Source organism: Strix uralensis, chromosome 4, assembly GCF_047716275.1.
Source record: "Strix uralensis isolate ZFMK-TIS-50842 chromosome 4, bStrUra1, whole genome shotgun sequence".
In the NCBI taxonomy this organism is placed as follows: domain Eukaryota; kingdom Metazoa; phylum Chordata; class Aves; order Strigiformes; family Strigidae; genus Strix; species Strix uralensis.
The window spans coordinates 56,940,181-56,960,610 of NC_133975.1; the positions used below are offsets into that span (position 1 = coordinate 56,940,181).

The 20,430-nt window shown below is 39.0% G+C and overlaps 2 protein-coding genes across 3 annotated transcripts in view; both read right to left on the minus strand.

The window, feature by feature from the left end:
- Window positions 1–4,974, minus strand: part of LOC141942001 (sodium/hydrogen exchanger 9B2-like) — a 23,398-nt gene extending 18,424 nt beyond the window's left edge. The window contains exons 1-2 of the mRNA XM_074864941.1: window positions 4,965–4,974; window positions 2,304–2,560 (exon numbers count right to left, since the gene is read on the minus strand). Coding sequence (XP_074721042.1) covers window positions 2,304–2,560; window positions 4,965–4,974 — 267 coding nt within the window. The remainder of the gene's footprint in view (window positions 1–2,303; window positions 2,561–4,964) is intronic.
- On the minus strand, window positions 3,381–18,673 carry BDH2 (3-hydroxybutyrate dehydrogenase 2). 2 transcript variants are annotated; one of them, XM_074866855.1, is made up of 11 exons: window positions 18,636–18,673; window positions 16,575–16,655; window positions 14,943–15,021; window positions 11,743–11,839; window positions 11,102–11,210; window positions 9,855–9,915; window positions 9,085–9,198; window positions 8,488–8,546; window positions 7,713–7,805; window positions 6,372–6,470; window positions 3,381–3,426 (listed from the first exon to the last, which is right to left on the minus strand). In XM_074866855.1, exons 2-10 carry the CDS (start codon window positions 16,644–16,646, stop codon window positions 6,417–6,419), a joined length of 738 nt encoding a protein of 245 aa, XP_074722956.1. In that variant the 5' UTR covers window positions 16,647–16,655; window positions 18,636–18,673; the 3' UTR covers window positions 3,381–3,426; window positions 6,372–6,416. The 2 variants fall into 2 exon arrangements, with proteins under 2 accessions (XP_074722956.1, XP_074722955.1); XM_074866854.1 differs by having other exon boundaries at window positions 3,381–6,470.
- Between the last annotated feature and the right edge of the window lie 1,757 nt (window positions 18,674–20,430).

Below are 20,430 nucleotides of genomic sequence, written 5' to 3' on the forward strand. Positions count from 1 at the left end.
CATGGTGATCTCTACTAACCTATTATTTCCCTCTTAAAAGTATGGCTGGTTTTTATATATATATGTATGTATATTTGTGCCTCCTATCAGCACAAGATAAAGGTTATTTGCTGTCAACACCAGTTACCAGAACCATTAGTTCTGAAAGTGTCACAGGCCCTGTGTGCATGGCAGTGCAAGCAACCATTTCATAAAGCTAAGAACAACTACAGTTTCTAAAGAATACACACGAGGAGACATTTTTTCCCTAACTTAAACCTGACCAGATCCATCTCGATTTTCAGAGGAATTTTCAAGAACACAGTTCTGTTAGGTGTCACTATTCACAAACACATTGACTGAATATCTAAGAAACAGAAGATGCCTGTTAGAATAAGGATCAGGACTATGCACAGCTTGCACTCTGTGTTCAGGTGAGGCTGATAAAACATGGCTCTTTTTTACTGCTGATATCCCATGGAGATACTTTTCAGAGTGGGAAAGAAAGTCCAAGTTGTTTGTGGGTAACTGTCATTCTATTTACTCTTAACTGTTCCACTTCTCGTCCTATAGATACTAACAAGAGACAAGGCAGTGTACCTGTATGTCTGAAATTTTTTTTGTCTGAATATTTAGTATAGTTTCATAAAGTCTGAGCCAGCAAGGGTTGCATGCACATATCTGAAAACAAGGCTTGCTAGTGTTCTTCACTGTTACAGCAAAGGTGTGCACATATATCTCTACCAACTACATTTCAGTGGTAACAGCATTTCCTTGAAGCCCTTTACATTGCTCTGGCCATATAAAACACTACTCAAGTTAAGCCAGAACTTCTGAGCCAAGAAATTCCTTCCTTGCCAAACTGCTAGAAGCAAGTCAGAGAGCCGATTCTCACAATTATCAAGCCTTCAGTTTATAATGATGTGTTTGATATTTGGGAACAATTGATGTCAATTTTAACACCTGGGTGGTTTTGTTTGGGCTGTTCCGGTAGGAAACTGGCTTGAGACATGGCCAAGGCATAGAGAAGAATACAGAGCCACAGGCAAACACTTTCAATGTGTTCTAAGGTAATAGGTTTGCTTTCTTTCCTTTTTAAATGTAAAGTGTTAATTTACTCGAATTCCAGTACTTTTCTGTATTTATAGCTACTACTTGCAGAACCAAATACTTGTGGTCTCAAAGTTTTTTAATGAAATAAGTGATACTTCTGGGCATTTTCCATAGAATTGTTTGTCCTTTCATCAGGGCTGGGAATCCACACATGCCAACCTACTAACTGGACTAGAAAGTATCAGAAACCTAGCAGTGCCTCCCTCCTTCCCTTCACCACCACTTCCGCAGGGTAGATACACTTAATTTTGTAATTCTGAAAGGGGTGTGTGCAGGTAAGGAACAGAAGGACATTGCTCTCCACCCAGCTTTGCATGGGCAACATCCCAGTTCTTGAGGTCATGTAGCTATTAACAATAAATACGTTAATACTTCTGAGAAATCCAAGCCTACCTCCCAACACCTTCAGCTCCTGATTGCATTCTTCAAAGTAGCATATAGGAAAGACTGATTAAGCAAGGAGATTGGATGTTCTGCTTAGCAGGAATGGTTTCAAGGTGTAAATGAGGAGTCTGATAGCATATGTGCTGCCTTTATCTGTTTTGTGACAGGTCTTCATCCTATTAGGTTCTTGATGCTGTTACTTTCAAGCAATGGCCAGTTAGATTAAAGTGAGTAGTTAGTTTACTCACAGCCGAGTGGGGCTTTTTTAGGTTCATCGTATTTGATTGTTTGTTTTGGGGTTGTTTTGTTTGGGTTGTTGTGTGGGTTTGTTGCATCTTTTAAACTTCATCCCCTATACAAACAAAATCAGTGATTGAGAAATCACAGAGCAGAATTCATCCCATGGGGTTAAGGCCTGTACCATGGAAACCAGCCAGTAGCAGACTTATTTTAGTACCTCCCTGTAAAGTATACTCTCCTTTTGAAACAGGGAAAGTTTTTATTAGATCCTCTCATTTTACTTGTTTTTAGGGAACAGAGAGGAGGAAAGAGAGGGAGAGCTGAACCAAAGAGATGACTGACAGGGGCAGCATGTGCATGCCTATATTATTAGCTTCACTGCCCTGTTGACTGTCAAGATTCTGCTTTGCGCAGACACACAGTACGGAAGGGAATGCAACTAAAATACCACAACCACCGCCAGAACAACTAACATTCAGAATAATAATAATAGGGCAACTCAAACCATGCACATCATCATCCACAGAACGTAAACCCTGGCAACGCAGCCTCCTTCCCGCCTCCCCCCACAGCCTCCCGCCCGTTACCTCTCCTGCCGCCGCCACCCGCGGGCGGGCGGGGGAGGGACGCGGGACGGCACGGGGGCACCGGCGGGAACCGCTCCCGCCGCAGCCTCTCTCAGCACCGGGGCGGGAGGTGAGGTGACGACCCGCTCCCGCTGCAACCTCCCTCAGCACCGGAGCGGGGAGGTGATCGACCCTGCGCCAGCTCTGGCTCCTCCTCCGCCGCTGGTGCCACAGCCCCTCCTCCAAATCCACAGCTGCGCTGGGCCAGCGGCAAAAAACTCAGTCCTGGAGCTTGGGAAGGCCGAAGGAGCTTCCCGGCTGCCCTCCTAGCTCTTGGCACTGCGCATAGGTCACTGCCGGTGAGGGGCGGCCATGATCTGAGCTGTCAAAGAGGTGTCAGCAACGGACCGGCACCACAGCATCCAGGGGGGACGAGGGATGAGAAGGAAGTAGATTTTTGTGTCTCACAGAACCAGCCCTCCGCTTCCCCTGTCATTTCCTTGCAACCTGCACCCATTAAAAGTGTTGCGGTGGACGCTGCCTTGCCCCTGGATGTGGGAAGAGATATGGGGAAGCTCTTACTCAGGCTGCAGTACTGCAGTTGGGAGGGAGGGTTGGGAGCTCTTGCTGATTCTGCTCTGGGTACAGGCAGAATTGCATAAAAAAAAAAAAATACTTGCAGAGTTGTGGTGTTCCCATCAAGGCATTTTTACTTCTTAAAGAAGAATCAAGTGTGACTACCTCATCTGTAAGTGCACATGAGGGCATGAGACAGACCTCTTCTCAATCTCATTTTGCAAACCGCACTGGGTGCATGTGAAAGCAGATTCAGATGCAACATGGTGCTACTTTGCTCCTAGTAGCATTACACAGAATTAAGCTGACTACAAATCTGAGAGAAAAAAGGGGTTTTGATCAGATTAAATTTTCCAGAAGGGCTCTGAATCGGGGAAGTCTCCTCCCCAAGAGAAAAGTTTGACCTAGAATCTGTAAAGTCAAAAAACTCCTCTTTATAGTATCACTGGTATAGAAGGAAAAGAAACAGAATGACCCAGTTCCATTAAAAACAGACCAGGGAATTAAGAGGTCACAAGAGCGTTAAGCAGCGTTCTCCTTTATTAATGCCAGCAAGTCTGGAAAAGCTCTGGAAAAGACATTAGCACACATTTCAGAGTTGTAGCTGTTAACACACCCATTAAAAGCATTGCTAATAAAGCAAGAGACAGCAATTTCCACTGATATTTTTTTCTTTTTCTGGTCCACCAGCTTCTCAGACTACCACTGAAAAATCCGTATATCTGTGGTTTTAGTGAAATGTAAAAAGCAGGTATCTTCTTTTCTTGTAGAAGAGCTTTGACAAAAACCCCCCATTTCTGAGTAGCATCTGTATATTACAATCACCAGTGAGCTTAGAAATGTTAACTAATAAAGTTCAGTGTGCAATAAGTATAATGAATTTTCCCTCAGATTCTTAAGTATATTTTCAGAATACACAGTGCAAGTTTCCCATGTTCCTGCAGTGGGGAGATTCTCTTTTCAAGGTAAGTCTTCTACACCTACTACAGAGTAGTAGGACTTTGGCCTTCATATTAAACGCTGAAACCACTGAAACAGTATCCTGCCAGCCTGAACTTAACATTTGGATTTACATCAGTGAACAATGGTGGAGCCATTTTGCATAACTTTGGATTTCTGCCTCAACTTGGTCTTGCTTGGCTGCCAGGGTCACTTCCTGAAATAGTAGATACTCAAAACCCCATAAACAAACTACACAAGATCAGGATGCTCCAACCATGATTAAAGGTAAGAGTTAAACCTATAACGAGCCTGAGGAAGTCAACATACACAATACTTTCTCATTTGTAACAGTTACGTTTACCTACAATTTTAAAATAAGAAGCCTGATTTTAACTAGACATGTTTCATTATCTTTGAAATCAAGTAATTTGTATTAATGCTTCAGCTATTATTGAAAGTTTAAGCAATCATTTTAAAAATATGCCAGTTGTTGTTAGACACGCACAAAATATTGTACATTTTTCCCTGTGCCTTCTGATTATCATATTCAGTAGCATTTATTCTTTAATTTCTCCCCCCACATATATATATGTGCATTTAACATATATGAATATATATGAAGTTACATAAAGCTTCATTCACAAACTAGGAAAATGGAGCTGTGTGCAATTTAAGGTAAACATATTTATAGGCAGTCAGCCTGTGTCATTCACGTCAATTTTAACAGTATGTTAGCAAAACAGTTTTGGAATTCAGGTTATTCATTGCCTTAGATCTATGGGTCAGAATCTATGTTTTCTTTTCCAGAGTGTGAGACTTTACGATAATAGGTTTCTGATTCATAAATCAAAGCTACCGTGTGCTATCACAATAAAAACATCAACACAAACTCTTGTAGAAACAGTCCTTTTCAGAGAAACTTAGCCTTGTGTTTTAGCATGAACTACTGTATTGGTATTTAAGAATCAACCAATAGAATACCAAAGCCTAGCATCTAGCGTATAGATTTGACAATATTTGTCCAATATTAGTACATCCTTTTGAATAGGAATATACTGGCTCTATCTAGAGTGGTAAAATCCACTCCTTTTGCTCGTGTGTCAGAAATCAATCATATTCATGAAGATCCACCTGTGTATTTAAGAATACTTCTCCCACATATACCCCCCTCCATGCCTACCAGAGCAACATCCTTGCATAGTACTTTCTGTACATGGAAGGAGGGGAAAAAACCCCACTATAGTAATGATATTTCCAAGACCATTTTAGGACTGATCTATACCATTAATGAAACAGTTCTGGTCTCTATTTCTCCCACCAGGACCTCTTTTGTGCTAGTTAATGTCTTCCTTTTCTAACTGACTGTAAAACTACACACGATTCTCTCTGCTCTCTACGCTACAAGCTTTAGTCTTAACCATTAAGAGCAGGCTCCTCTCCATTTCTGCTTCATGAAGACAGTGTCTATAGTAGTTATGTGCTTAAAGAAAAAAAAGCCTCCCAAACTTCACAAAATAGCCAATCCTACTGCTTCTAATGTAATCTGTTGCCCTGCCTTTTGCACTCCTGCTTTTCCAGATTCCAACAGCCTAACTTGCCCAGGATCTGAAAAATGGACATTTCAGTTGCACAAACCAGCTGTGGACGTACACTGACTCTTTGCTCTACATGCGGGAATTTCATATGCCCATACACCATTTATCTACAATGTTTGACTGTCTTGAACTGTCCACTTTGGATCTGTAAATGTTGTCAAGGCCTGGGACGTTCTTTTCAACAATTCAGGCTGTTTTTCTACAGCTATTACAGTTCCAAAACATTTTGCTAATGATAGTACAGAGCAGAAAGAACTTACATTGTGATTTGCAAAGCAGAATGTGCTTTCAAGTACAATTTGCAACTAGTATGTTCTCCAATATAGAAATATATATTACCAGTAACAAAATGATTCAAATGTTCCGGTCTTCAAATTTGCTATTATTTCTGCTTCCTTCTGTGTAAACCACACTTAGTTCAGGATCCACTTGGCTGCTTTAGTAGTAATCGCTCTGTTTTCTCTGGGTAGTCTGTCAATGCTAGTAGGAAATCTAACTGTGGACATTTAGCTCCCAGATACTTTGCAGGATGGGAATAAAGGTAGTATTTAATTCCTTTCACTCAGATTTGCTTAAAACACAACTCTGATTTTGTACCTTAAATAATATTCTTTGCCCTAGAATCATAGAACGGTTTGGGTTGGAAGGGACCTTAAAGCTGATCTAGTTCCAACCCCCCTGCCATGGGCAGGGACACCTTCCACTAGACCAGGTTCTTCAAAGCCCCATCCAACCTGGCCCTCTGAAATCTTAAACATTGAATTACTATTCTTTCATGGTTTTGGAGTTACCATAAATTGAAGCCACGTGAAACGTTTTACTCCAGTGTTTCATTATTTAGGGAAAAGTAAATCAGTAAGATCAGTCTAGAAAGAGACTATATAGCAGTAAAAATGCACCAAATTTGTTTTGAAAGACATCATGTGCGTGATCTAAATCTTTGCAAGCTATCTTAACTGAGAAACATGATCCTCACTTTTTGCCTTTCACGGTATGAATTTCCATTTGCAGGTTGGGTCAATCACAAGCTCCATCCTCCATCAATGATTAGTTCATTACCAGTCATGTAGGCAGACTGAAATGACATAAAAAGTAACAAGAATTTTAACTAGTTTTTCATGGCTATTAATTACAGAGAAACACTTTTTCTTTAAATTCAAAAAACTTCTTTCTTTTTATACAAAGTCTTTGTTTTGCAAAAATATCTGAATAAATAGAATATAAACAAACTTAAAAATGGAAGCCTTTTGGCTAACTCGGGGGAATGTAGCAAAAGCATTATTAGAGGCATTAAGATGAGACTGCATCCTGAGAGTACAAATTCAAATAAGCTAGACTTGAGATATCTTACCTGCAGGAATAATACCTCACACTATGATGTTATTAGCTCTGTTCAGCTGCGCAGAATCTGACCAGGTCAGCCAATAATTATGTCGGGACCTAACTGAAAATTTAGATCATGCAGATAAAGAGGCAAGAAACTGAGCTGTTGGCATTCTTCTCTATGTCAGCACTGAAGCATACTGGAACATATTGGAAAACTGGAATTCTGTCTACACATGGTTGAAAACCCTATAACCAGACTAGAAAAAAATAATAGCTTTACAGAAACACTAAAACCAAGATGAAAATGAGAAATGGATTTCTAATAGATAGCAGCATTAAGACTGAATTAATTCCATTAAAGTATTGTGTTATGCTCAGTAGAACTGCTCGACAAGTCCAGAGGAATCCTGCTCAATTTTAGATTCATAGTAAATTTATAGCATCCAAAATAACCTTGATGTGTGCTCATTAGTGTTAGTGGTATTTGCAGTGGTCATTAAGAGTTTGGTGTGTAACAACCTCAGTGGGTCTATTGTTTTCTTTATGCTGAAAGGGTAGATTCACCCTGAGCCCTTTTAGCCAAAATCTCCAGCAGTTCTATGCAAATATTTGCTCCTGAATAGTGAAGATAGGTGATGACTACTAATTCTACTTCCTTAAAACATGATCTAGCCATGGTGCAAACTCAGAAAATCAGACAAGCCCGTTTCTCCTATCATTCAGGATGATCTGGGGTCAGTCAATTTGCTCAGATGACATGAAACCACCGGACTATGGCACCAAATACACAATGCCTTAACAATCACTGCTAACATTCAGAGTACTTTTTGTATTGTAGGTTGAACTCAGTAAAAGATCATCAGGTTTTTTTATGTTTGTAATAATCCAGCTCAAAGACAATATAAATCCTTCTAAAACAAATTCTCTCTATTGTGAAGCAACAAAGTAGCATGGGATTCTGTGACAGGAGATTTTACTGTTCCATACTTACTTCATCAGAGGCCAAGTACACAAAGAGGTGGGCCACTTCTTCAGCATTAGCCATCCTACCAGTCTTCTGTCTGGCTAGAAAGTCTTTCAATGCCTAGATACACAAGAGCATTTGGTATATCAAAAATAAAAACCCAATTATTTTAACCCAATTAGTAGGACATGTACAAAGCAATACTGGAAACAGGCCATAAGTCATAACTTCCTTTAGTGCACTGAGTAGGGAATTTATGCTAGAAAAAGAAATTAGAAGAGTAACAGTAGTTGAAAAATAGTAGGAGACTGGACTTAAATCTCTGGTTCCAGAATAAAGCCAACATAAGTCCTTCTTCCTTTGGTGGCAGATAGTCCCAGGCCCTTCAAATGAGGGCTCACAGTTATCTAGTCAGTACGGTTAAAGCATTTGAAATAATTCTGAAATGCATAGGCCACAATGCCCATTCTGTCATGGTTTTGCACTAGTTTGTGGCTGCCACATGCCGTAGTAGAAAAGGTCTTCTATTTTTGCACTAGATACTGTAACCAATGGTTGCAAATGCTTCCACAGATGACAGACCCTCTGCAATAGTATCCTTCTGAGGCATTTTAAGGCTTCTATCTGAGTACAAACTGACCAAACTATCAAAGGATACACTACTGTTACGTTATCATTGGTACTCTGAAGTAGGAGACATTCTTGAATATGGGCAGAAGTGCTGCTATATATTTATTTTATTTTTTTAAAGGGAGTTAAACACATGTACACACATGATCAAACTAATAGTTTGCTTTCTCACCTGTGCTGGGTTAGGCTGGGCTTGGATTCTCTCTCGTAAAGATGGTGTGTCGACAGTTCCTACGCAAAGTTTTAAATTCAATGTTAAAAATCAACTGCATCAACAATCATGACAAAAAAAAATGCAGTTCATTGGTTATATTTGTATGTCTTAACAGTTACGTGTAACTTCATAATATGATTCAGGAAAAAGACTGCAAACTGTCGACATAGCACAGGATTCTAAATTTCAATAGAAGGCAAGACTTTTGAGAATTAGATTTAATACTTTTCAGGTGGTTAAACAATGGCTACCTGTTAGCTAGCCCTTGCCTGCTACTAACCTCCTAGACTATATCTTTGAAAATAAATGTTCAAATACTGTGCAATGCATATATAATGTCCATGTGCTGGGTTAACAGACTAAACATACAGCTTAACTACAAAAGTAATGACTTTTTATTTTAAATCTCAGGAATGTTTCAAGCATGTCCCGTTCTTTTAGATTGCTGATAACTTTAGTTGCCACTTGCAAGTCTACTCTTTGTTAATAATGTCAAACTAAATCGGACCTTCTAGCATCTGCTCCTAGTTTACAAAATAATGTAAGAATACTTACCAGGACATATGCAGTTGCACCTGATGCCTTCTTCAATGAAATCAGCAGCCACAGACTTTGTTAGACCAATAACCGCTGCCTTTGACGTACTATATACACATCTGTTCACAACTCCTAACAGAAGGTCAGTGTGAAGGCAGCGTAGAAACATATTTAAAAAAAAAAGAAAAAAAAAGAGCCAAGTTTTTTCAATATGCACCTGCTGCTGCACTCCCACATTCCCTGTAGCACTGGTATTGCCTCCATAAGGGTTGGCTAACTAGAATGCTGACTGCCAGAATTCTGCTCAGGCATACAGGAGAGCAAAGCACATGATCTTTCTATAGTGTAAGTTTGGGGAGTAGTCTAGAAAAGTTAACAAAGCAAACAAAGATTTAGGAACAGCAGAGACCCATCTGTTAGTCACCATCAGGCTTCCTTAGGAAGTGTAACTACAGTGCTTACATAACTAATTTCCTCATTATTTCTCTGAAGAACATATGTAGCAAATACTACTGGAAGTAATTACTTTTCAGTTAATACAAACTGGTAAAAAGAATGCTGCAAAATATTCAGGATGGCTTCAAGAGCTCAGAGGCAAGGATCTTAGTGTTTCTGCAACCTTCCATCTGTGTCCTTGTGTGTGTATGTATGCGTTGATGTGTTCCCTTTTTTTAACTGCATTCTTCCACAGGATTGGCAACGTCCTCTAAATTCAAAGTTGTGCAAAATTTATTTTGTATTCCCATAATTTTAAAGATTTATATAAGAAACTCTAGCAAGCTACTGACCTTTAATACTGGATGCCACAGAAGACATGTTTATAATATTTCCAGATTTCTGTTTAAGCATCTGCAAAAGAATACTTATGTAATTCAAATACAAATTTTGTCATCTACAGGTCCAGCAAAATAGCCCATAACAACCTGCAGAACAGCCCTGCATACAATTGATATGCAGGGTAACAAAGCTTAATTGGCACGAATAGGTGCTTCCCTCTTTTTGATCTATTGACTCTTCACTAAAAAATAGTAAAGCAGAATCTGAAATATTAGGTTCTCCTAAGTTGTCTCAGGGGTGAAAACTATGACAGGAAAGGATTTTTTCCTAGTTAGCCACCTCTGAATCGTTGCCCTCTTATCACTACAGCAAGTTACCCTACATAGACATCTACTCATGCCATCTACCGATTCAGTAATTCACTGATCCCATTAAAACCCTTCTTGCTTTGGAGAAGACTAACACACAGCTCTCTAGCATCTTTGAATTGTAGCTAAATTTCTTTAAGTTATAACCTTTTTAGGCATTCCAAAACCTGGGATGCCTACAGTTGTTATAAAGAACCTTTGAAAATGAGTATCAGCTAAGAAAAAGCCCCCACCAAATCGCAAAACAAACAAAAAGGACTGGAACAACACTGAAAAGAGTACTTGTCATCCAGTCACGGTCACAGCTTCCACATTTGGCCTCTGTATTTACAGGAATACAAACACCTTATTCAGTCCGCAAGTTTTTGTAGTCCTAAAACCTAGTTATGACGTCAAACACAAGTATCCTCAAGCTGCTAGACTAATTGAATTGTTGTCTGATATAACCAGCATGTTGCCATCAGTGGCACTGAATTGCTTCACAAGATGGTTTCCCAAGTTCCATAAAATACATGTTAATATACATTCATAAATATTTTGTAGCAGTAGTATTGTGCAGCTTTGTGCTATAGCATAATACAGTAGCACTGCATTGCAATGGCTCACTGCTCTACATTTGAAAGATTTTTAGTGAGAAATTACATAAGGCAAAACCCCTGAGTTAATCTTCCCTACTATATCCTTTAGATAGACTCTCTACTTGAAGAATTACACAATACAAAAGATGTTTTAGAGTAGGATCACTATAATCTAAGGGCCTCCCCTATCCAAAGCTGTATACTTGCATGTTTGTCTCAAATTACATGTTGTCACAGTGGCAACAAGTTAGACCTCTCACACTTTAGAAACAATGCAGCAGAGATGAAAAATCATGGGCAACCAAACCTTACCTTAGGAAGAAATGTCCTGATCATTAGATACATGCTGTGAACATTGAGGTTCATAGTGAAGTTCCAGTCTTGCTCCTCACACTCTAGAATGGTTCCATGATGAACAAACCTAGAATAAGTGCATGCAGTGGATTATGGTCTGCGGTTTACATTTCTATGGCTTTTTGTGCACATTTTCCCATTACTATTTTGCAGTAGCTAACTCTTCCAACCTTGAAAAGGAGGGACAAGAGCTCTTTTGAAGAAAGCAAGCAACAGTGTATTTCTGCTGATGAGTATCAGGGAGCAAGGCAGACTCAGTATGTGCTAAGAAATGCTTGGCAATAGGGAAATTAACATAAATAAGTAGAGCATTAGCAGACCATCAACTTTGCTCACTGTTGTGCTAGGAGAGCCAAAGCCATCAATATAGGTCACCCACAGAGTGGGGAAAACATCACAAATTCCATACCCATTCTATCTTGGCTTGGGTAACATGGCTGTGCATAAAACGTTCAGTTTTGATGAAAACACATGAAAGTTTGTATTAAATGGATAAAATGCATTAAAAAAAAGGAAAAAAATGCATTCAAGTAAAAGGAAGTGCTTCTGGGGGACAGGGAAAACTGGAAAAATAGTAGGATAAAATAGAAGCTGGTTACCCTGCAACATTACAGAGGACGTCAATCTTTTCAATCTCCTTGGCCAGATTTTCTATCTGCTCCTTTTTGGTGACATCCAGAACCCGTATTTGAATGCCTAGGAAAATATGGTATTTGCTTCACTGCATTTGGCTAAGGATCATCAGTTTGTTTTTCTGAAGTGCTGAGGACTGCACATAAAATTCAAGTCAGTGGCTTCCCAGGAATAGTCTCCCCTCAGTGGTGCACCAAGACATGGAACCTCACTGCACGAGAGCTACAGTTAATCATTAAGGTAGTGCAATGGTTAAATTGGGACAGCAATGGAAAAACATGTCATGCTATTTAAAAGTTTCAGAAGATAGTTAAAAAAAGATCAACTGATTTGATTGTCATACAGCATCACACAGGCAAATGAGCTAACGCAATTTACCATAAAAACATTTCCAATAAATTTGAATTCCGTTATACTCTCAAACTGAATTACAGAACCTGTATAATCATAACAAGCCTTCATGCCCATTACAATAGAATAATAATTACTTTGAACTAGTCACGTCACATACACTCACAGTCACATTACGTGCCATCTATCCATGTGTAGTTAAAGATGTTATGAATCAGCTTTATATCATTTAATTAATGAGGAAAAGTGATTTTGCATAAGCCATTAACTTATATTACCTGGAATTATATCATAGCAATTATTTAATTGCAAAAACATAAGCATCATATTTGTAAACTTGTTTATAATCAAATGAAAGAAGGCTTAGAATCTCATTGCTTTTCACTATAACTGTCTACTTATTCCAGCCTCTGACAGCTGTCACTGTCAGTGCTTACAGCACTGTGCCCGTGCCATACCTTCAAGAAAGACACTGATAACGAAAAAATAATCCTTCTATTTTGTTCAGAAAAGTTATCTCTGAAAGACTGAGACACAATTTCTGCAGAACGGGGACAGGCGTAACTCTTCCAATGACTTTTTGACAGAATCAGCACCTCTAACAGAACTGCTTTAGGGCCACCACAGCAGTGCCATCCCCAGGATAGACGTGAAAAGAACAAGGTAAAAGAACTACACTTCCAGATGAGCTGTAATATGATAGGATATAATCTACATGTTATTTTACCTCATTTTACTTAAGTAGCTGCCAGCAGTCTAACACAACTAGCTTCTCTCACCCATGTCAAGGCCAAATCCTTACTATGGAATAGGCATGCTTCATGATACACTTTGCCTGCACCATCACTCCATACTGTGTCTGAAGACTGAGCTGTGCCCCCTTCTCAAATACATGAACTTTACATTCAAAGGAAACCTGGATGAGTGGAAATGGAGCCAGGGTACACTCCAGTAATTCCCTTAGCACATACAGTTAGGCTCCAGGGCACTAACACTTGCTGCTGATCACCCTTTTACCACAGCCTGGTCACTACATATCCTGCATCTAGTATGCAGAACATACCTGTGCCCCAAAACATAGGATTTTTTACACTTTAGTCATGTACAACTAGTGACACACAGTCTAAAAAATGTCTACAACTACCTATTGAGAATCTGTAGATGAAATGGAGCCAGACTTCTCAGAGGCCCACAGCAGAAGGATAAAAGGCAACAGAAAGAAGCTGGAACATGGGAAAGTCTAACTGAATAAGGTGTGGTTTGTTTTTGTGGGTGTTGGTGGGGTTTTTTTTGCTGTTTGTTTGGGGTTTTTTGTTTTACCACAAGGGCAGTTGCACTGAAACAGGGGCCTACAGAGGCTGAGGAAATTCCATCCCTGGAGATGTTCAGAACCTGACTCAACACAGCCCTGAGCAACCTCCTCTAACCAGTGCCACTTTGAGCAGCAGGCAGGACTAAATAGCCTTCAGAGGTGTCATCCAGCATGCATGATTCTATGAAATACTCTAAAGCTGTCTGTAAAGCATCTAAGTGATGTCTAAATTATGGGAGAATTTGATTTGAAATGGATAAAAACCTGTTTCTTTTGAAGCCAAACTGCCAAATCCATGAACAGGCTTTATATGCCTCAGTTAAATGATATAGACACTTTTGAAGAGATTTGTATATAACGATGCAATTAGACTACAGGCTGGTGATTAACATCAGCACTGGAATTACCTCTCCTGGATAAAATTCAAAGATGATAAGGTGCCAAGCCTTGATGAATTATGGCTTAACTAATCACATGTCAAAAGGATAGAAACGACTCTAAGTATATGGGAAGTTACCTCTTTACTTGTGAACACACTAGCAGAGGGGAAATGCACATTTTAAAGTGTAACACGCTTTCCTAAACATCCTCAGAACAAACCTGGGAAGTCCTAAAGCTCCTAAAGAATTACAAAGGGATTGCTTGTGGTGAACTCCAGTCAGTAGAGACAGATATTCACTCTAAAAGCTAAGTTGTGCCAGAGAAAAGTGTTTTTGTGAATTTGACTATCACCCTGTAATAGGAATTCATTAAATCCACTTCCTTCCATCAAATTAAGTTGGAAGCATTTTCAGTTGTAAAATGTATATCCAAGTCTTATTTATTTCAAGACTGAAAAAATATTTTTTTAATATAATGTCCCACACTTGTGTCACTTATGATTAAGACACATAGCTATGCAAAACCTACTCCCTGAAGTATGTTCCTGTGATATCAGTAGGAAAGCAACCTTCAGGCCTGAGCATTTGTACAAACACAATAGGCTTATCTAGTTAGTGTTGGTGGAATTAGTTTCTGAAGACATACAAATTCTGCTAGACAGCTCCTTTTAATGCATTCCTTAGTAAGTATGGACCACAGAAATGCAAGACACCAAATCTACTTTTTGTATAGCTGGATGTTACTTCTTGGGATCAGAGAAAAGCATTCCATGCCTTTTAGAGTGATATGCTTGACAGTTAGCCTAGTGATCTCAAAAGGTAACTGAAATGGGTGCCATTCTGAGAAGCAGAAATCAACTGCTGCTGTGACACAAGAAATTCAAAGTTATTCCACATGCCTGAAATAATACTCTGTCTGATATGCTGGTGCTGCAGTATTTCACATGCTAGATCTCGAACATTCCACACCACAGGACATAGCAATGTTGATGTCTAAAGATTTAGTCTGGATATTTTTGTTTTTTCTGGCCTTTTGAAGTTTGCCCTATCCTCAAATTATATTTCAGCCAGTCTACAACAAAACTTGCAAGAGCTGAACTGATGCCTGCTGAAGATCATTTACCTGGATATTTCTCCAGTTCTTGCAGCTTAGACTTGTTGATGTCTGTAGCAATGACTTTGGCTCCTTCTTTAGCAAAAGCCTGAAGAACACAAGTAAGAGAAGCAGTTTATATTTAGATATTCCAGATCTAGCAGGAAAAAAAAAAAATCTGTTTTCTTCTCATTTCCTTTTTGGCTTGAAATAAAAGTTGGCTGAAGGCAGCTGATCTCTCACTTTTCATTCTGAGCATGCCAGTGAGTAATGGACATTAATTACCATACATCCTTGGGACAACTAAGTAACTATACATGATATAAGACAAATTTATGATCGTTTCCTTAAAGTAAGGAATCCATAAATAAAGTTTAAGAACAGTAACCAGGCTAAGACAACTGGTATTATTATTGCCCTTATTAGCTGCATATGGACTAGCAAGCATGTTACAAACATGTAGGGCTAAAATTGTCTGTATTGTTGGATTTAATGAAGTTATGGGATTTGACAGATAAAGGCACACATAGAAAAGGAATGGTAGTATATAAATTTATTAAAATCTTTTGCCTCCAAATCATTGAACTAGAGCAACATTAGAAGCACAACTTTTCTTTGATACTTAACCAGAAATATTACTGCATTCTTGATGCTCCCCTCAAAACCTGCTTTCTCTGCATTGTGCTTACTGATAATCAACAGCTTTTCTAACAAAGTAACCTCTCTGTCAAAAGTATTCTGACATCTCAGATTGTAGCCCCTAGTCTTCAAAATAAGTGTCTCAAGTGCAGCTTAAGAGGATAGTGGCATTAAACATGCCAGCCTTCCTTGGCTTGGTTGGGTGTTTATAAAGAGAAATCATCATGAAAATTTACCTGCTACTTGGACGGGGTGTTTTAATTTAAGTGCCATGATCAGCAGTCTCCTGCATTCTTAACTGCCCGCATGAGAAATTAACTAGTTGGGCAAAAATCCTACTTACAGGAGCCTTTCCTGGCTTGCTGATTACATTATGGAGATACTGAGATAACACTACTGGTTTCTCTATCTGCTATGGAAGAAGGAACTAGCAGGGGAAGAACTGCTCAAAAGGAATTAAAAGGTAACCAGAAAATTAATACATATATTGAATTATGTTTGACAGTAATTAAATAAAATTTGTGAAGGATTTCTCACAGTTGCTCATTGTGAACAATGTTGTAGCTGTGCTGTTAGTATCATGTAGACTTGGTTATGTCAACTACTAATATGGATAAATATCTTGGCTTTACTGTAGGGGATCTTTGCAGTATCCAGCTTTATAACAGGAAATACTCCCTCTATCCTCCTTATCTTCTCCCTGAACAAAGCAGCAGGGATATTGGATTAAAGGTACAGACAGTACCAACCATATATTGTTAGAAAAGCAGTTGCAGTCGTTCTCAAATCTTGCTCTTATCCTTGCCCAACATCACCACTCAGAGCTGAAGACTTTCAGAAATTCAAACAGCACAAAGCATGCATGATACAGGATAGTGACTGTATTATTCCCCAAATTTTTTGGTGGGTAGTTCTGACTTCATCTATGGTTTATTAATTCAAGAACTTATTTGGTGTGTCATTGGATGAGCTGGCACTAGAGAGCTAGCTTCTGTACAGGAGAACAAACATTTTCCAACTTACTATAGCAGCTGCTCGTCCAATCCCCTGTGCTGCTGCAGACAGCAGGATGATCTTCCCATCAAGCCGACCCATGCTGCTGGCCTGTGCAGACAGAAGATGTAACAATCTTTAACAGAAAGATGAGCCAACACCACTCCCTGGGAATGAGATGCAAATGCATTCCAAAAGCCAGACATGATTCAGAGCACCTCTATCATCCAATCCCATCACAGATTGTCCTGTCTGGCTGCAGCATGACCCTGAGTCATCCAAGGTTCTGAGAGGGGGACTGCCTCAACTTTTCTTTTTCATAAGAACGAACCTCAAAACAATCGAAAGGCATTTGAGCTCAAAAGCCAAGCTTTATTATAACAGAAACCAGACCTTATTTTTCCTTCAACAGAAAAAAGTCAAGATGAAACAGAAGTACAGTAGCTTGTAATCTAGTGCTTCCACTGTCCATTGTGTTCTTTGAAAGCAAGTCTTCTACTCCTCTCAAGCTACAAACTCACCAACTTCCTAGATGGCAATAAATTCCACACAATACTCTGGTCTTGGTGTCTGCTCTGAATTGTTAGAAATCTTCCAGCACAGCAGATTCCCAGCTCCAACAAGGCAGGAGGGTCGGGGCAAGAATGATGCGCTGTCCTGTCTCTCCCCTCTTGCTCTCAGGGAACTATGGAGCACGCTTGGGGCAAGCAGTAGGGAACCTCCAGGAGGTTCCAATGTGTAGCAGCCAAAAGGCAAAATGTAGCCCTCTCCTCTTCTGCCAAGCACACTTTCTAATGCTGCATTACATTTAAAGAAATACAGCATGTAAAGCTGCAGACAAACAAGTAAAAGCAAATGCCATCCTCTCACTCCTGTGGATTTTTTGTTATTTAAGGAGTCAACTACCTAATAGGATGTTTTGCAGAACTACCTAAAAAGCAAGGTCACTGTGTCAGAGTGCTACATCTGGTGTTTGTTAACTGGGTTCCCAATAAGCAAAACTTTCTGTACTTTTATAATCCACAGAGCAAAATTTGTTTGTGTCGATATGAATGTAGAAAGGTGTCCCAAGAACCTGAAGTGTTTAAATATATACACGAATCCAACATAATGAGTACTTCACTGAGAAGATAAAGATGCCATAATCTCCCCTAGGTTAGCAGCCAGTGTTATCTAGAGATGCTCAAATCCGTGTTGTGATTCAGATTACAGAGTCAAATTTAGTGTCCTACATTTTAAACCAGATGATTCAGTTTCTCTGGTTTTGACCAGAAATTCTGTTTTCTCAGCAGCTTTTCCCAACAAGTTGCAGCAAAACTGATGTTTCCCTGAAGGTTATGGATTCAACAAATCAGACTTCTTCTGAAGCAGTTTAAATGAAAAATTATTTCTATTCTAACATGAAAAACATTATCTCTTTTGATTTAAAGGCAAACTGAGTTCCAGATTACGTTTCAAGTCACTGAAATGTTTCACTGTAGGCCTTCCTCCCATAACTGGGACACACCTACGAAGAAACAAAGCCCAAAAGAACAGTCTCCTAAGCAAACAGTAACTGAGATGCACCTTTCTAATTCACGGAAACCTTAAAATCTCTTTTTAGGTTGGCTGGTAAAAAGACATCCCTTTGGATGCCTCTGATGGTAGGCTATATAAGGTTATATGAGATTGTGCCTGTTTTAGCATAACTTTTTTGCATTGACAGGTGAAAAATACCAAGTTAACCAAGCAAAATGAGATTACACAGGTTGCATTGTCTCTCTAATGTACCAAGCTTTCCAAAATGCAACTCCTTAAACACAAAATTCTGGGAAAGGTTCTATTAATTGTAGCAAGTCCCAAGTATCTCAACAAGAAGTTCAAAGTGCTCCCTCAAGGCAGAGGGAGCTTGCTCTTATTCTTTGTTGTCATACGTCTTTTCAGTGGAAAAATAAACCCTGATCTGTTCAAGTACTTCCCCAAATCACTGTAACACTTTGGAAGCAAAATGCACTATAAATACATTTTTCAATCTAATAATCAGTTTTTATGAACCTTTACAACACCAATTCTATGAAGCATTTAAAAATAAATATTAATATAGCCACTCACCAAGAGATCTCAAACAGCTTGTATTTACTGACCTTTGCACAAAAGGAAGTTTTATACTTTTTTGCTGTGCTTGTTGGGATTTGTAGTCTAACTGGTACGTTTCGGTAGATGAACGTAGTTTCCTGCTGAAACATTGAGATGCTGCCATCTAGTGAAACTCAAGATGTTAAATGTGTGATTTTTCTCCTGCACAGCAAAGGCCGAAAAAGGATTGCCAGCATTAGCTGTCCATTCTCATTAAGGAATTCAAGAGATTAACAGGATTCCCACCAAAAAAGGCCACAACCCTGTTTTTCCCAAGCAATCTCTCTGTAGCAATATAAGCTATCAAATTCCAAACTAGGACAGTACTTGCATGATGAATTTTGTTCTTTTCGGGTTTTTTGTTAAACCGGTGATTTACCAACTTTTCTTTTTGTATCTAGTGGTTTAACTTACATTTGTTAAGGCAGAGTTAATATCATCAGACAGGAAAAATTCTAGGGCAAACTAATTTAGTCATAAGCTCACATCAGACCTAAAGCTACTCTGATAGTATCCTTAAAGAATTTGGAGTCCTGCCTGAACTTCAGTTGGGCACATTTTCCTCAGAAAAGCCATTTCTCTGGGTAAACTGGGACACACATACACAAAGTTCAGTAATATTATAGCTTTCCTAAGGCTTTATAAATCAGCTGCCCAGGAAACAAAATCTTTAATGACTAGGTTTCCAAAAGCATTTATCCTCCTCTCCCTAAACTTTTGCCTACCAAATTCACAGACCTGTTGCAATAAGTTCCTGTTTTTCACCTCAGTCACCAGAAAAACCTCCAAATGGTCCAAGCAAGCAATAATTAACAAAAAATTGCTTGAAACTGTATATAAGGTAGATTTTTATATCCACCTTGTTTCCCCGTTCTGAAAGGAAAATGTCAGTTTAATTCATTTATTAGAACACCAAAATAGACGGAACGAAAAAAAAAAAGGAAATATCTTTCAACCATAGTGGGAAATTGAAAAAACAAGTAAACAGAGCAAAACAAAAAGAAAAACCCAACTAACCAACCCCAAAACAAAACACCCACCACACAAACACCAGTGCTTTGCACTTATCACTGTCAGGATATAAATTGCTCCTACGTACCTATGGCTGTGGTAGGAAAGGAGACATGACAGTGCTGAACTCAGTAACGGTATTTAGAACCTGTGTATTTTTGGCTAGCAATATCTTTAATAGCTTCCCAAAATACATTCCAGGTCAGAGCTTTAGAGATAAATGCTTGCAATTTCTTGCAAACTAGTAGTTACAGTAGCCAGCAGAGTTTTCAGCTATTTGAAGTAAATAAGTAGTTGGTTGTTTATTAAAGATCTCTGAAGTACCTCCATCAGGTGAATAATCCTTATGCGACTCTTCCAATTCCAGTAACTGCTGAATGCCAGCAATGTAACTATTTACTTATCAGTTTGGGTAACCCAAAATTGAGTACTTAAAGACCTAGCATCACTGAGAGCTTTATTCCTATAAAATAATGCTTTTGATGTGGGTATCTTTCTTAGGTATGACTTTCTCATCTCATGACGACGACTTCGTTCTTAACAGAGTTGATCTCTGGTTTTGAGTGCCAAATTCCTATTTAGTTGGCAGTTTTATTTGGAGGGCACGGGGGAGGAAAGGGAGGAGAATCTATCTTTTAGACTTCAAATGTTTCTTGACAGAGAAAGATTCAGAAAGAATTAAGTGACAGACTTGTGCAATAGTAAACTTCTACACAAATTAATTATTGCAGAAAGTCATAAAGGACACAGACGAGAAGCA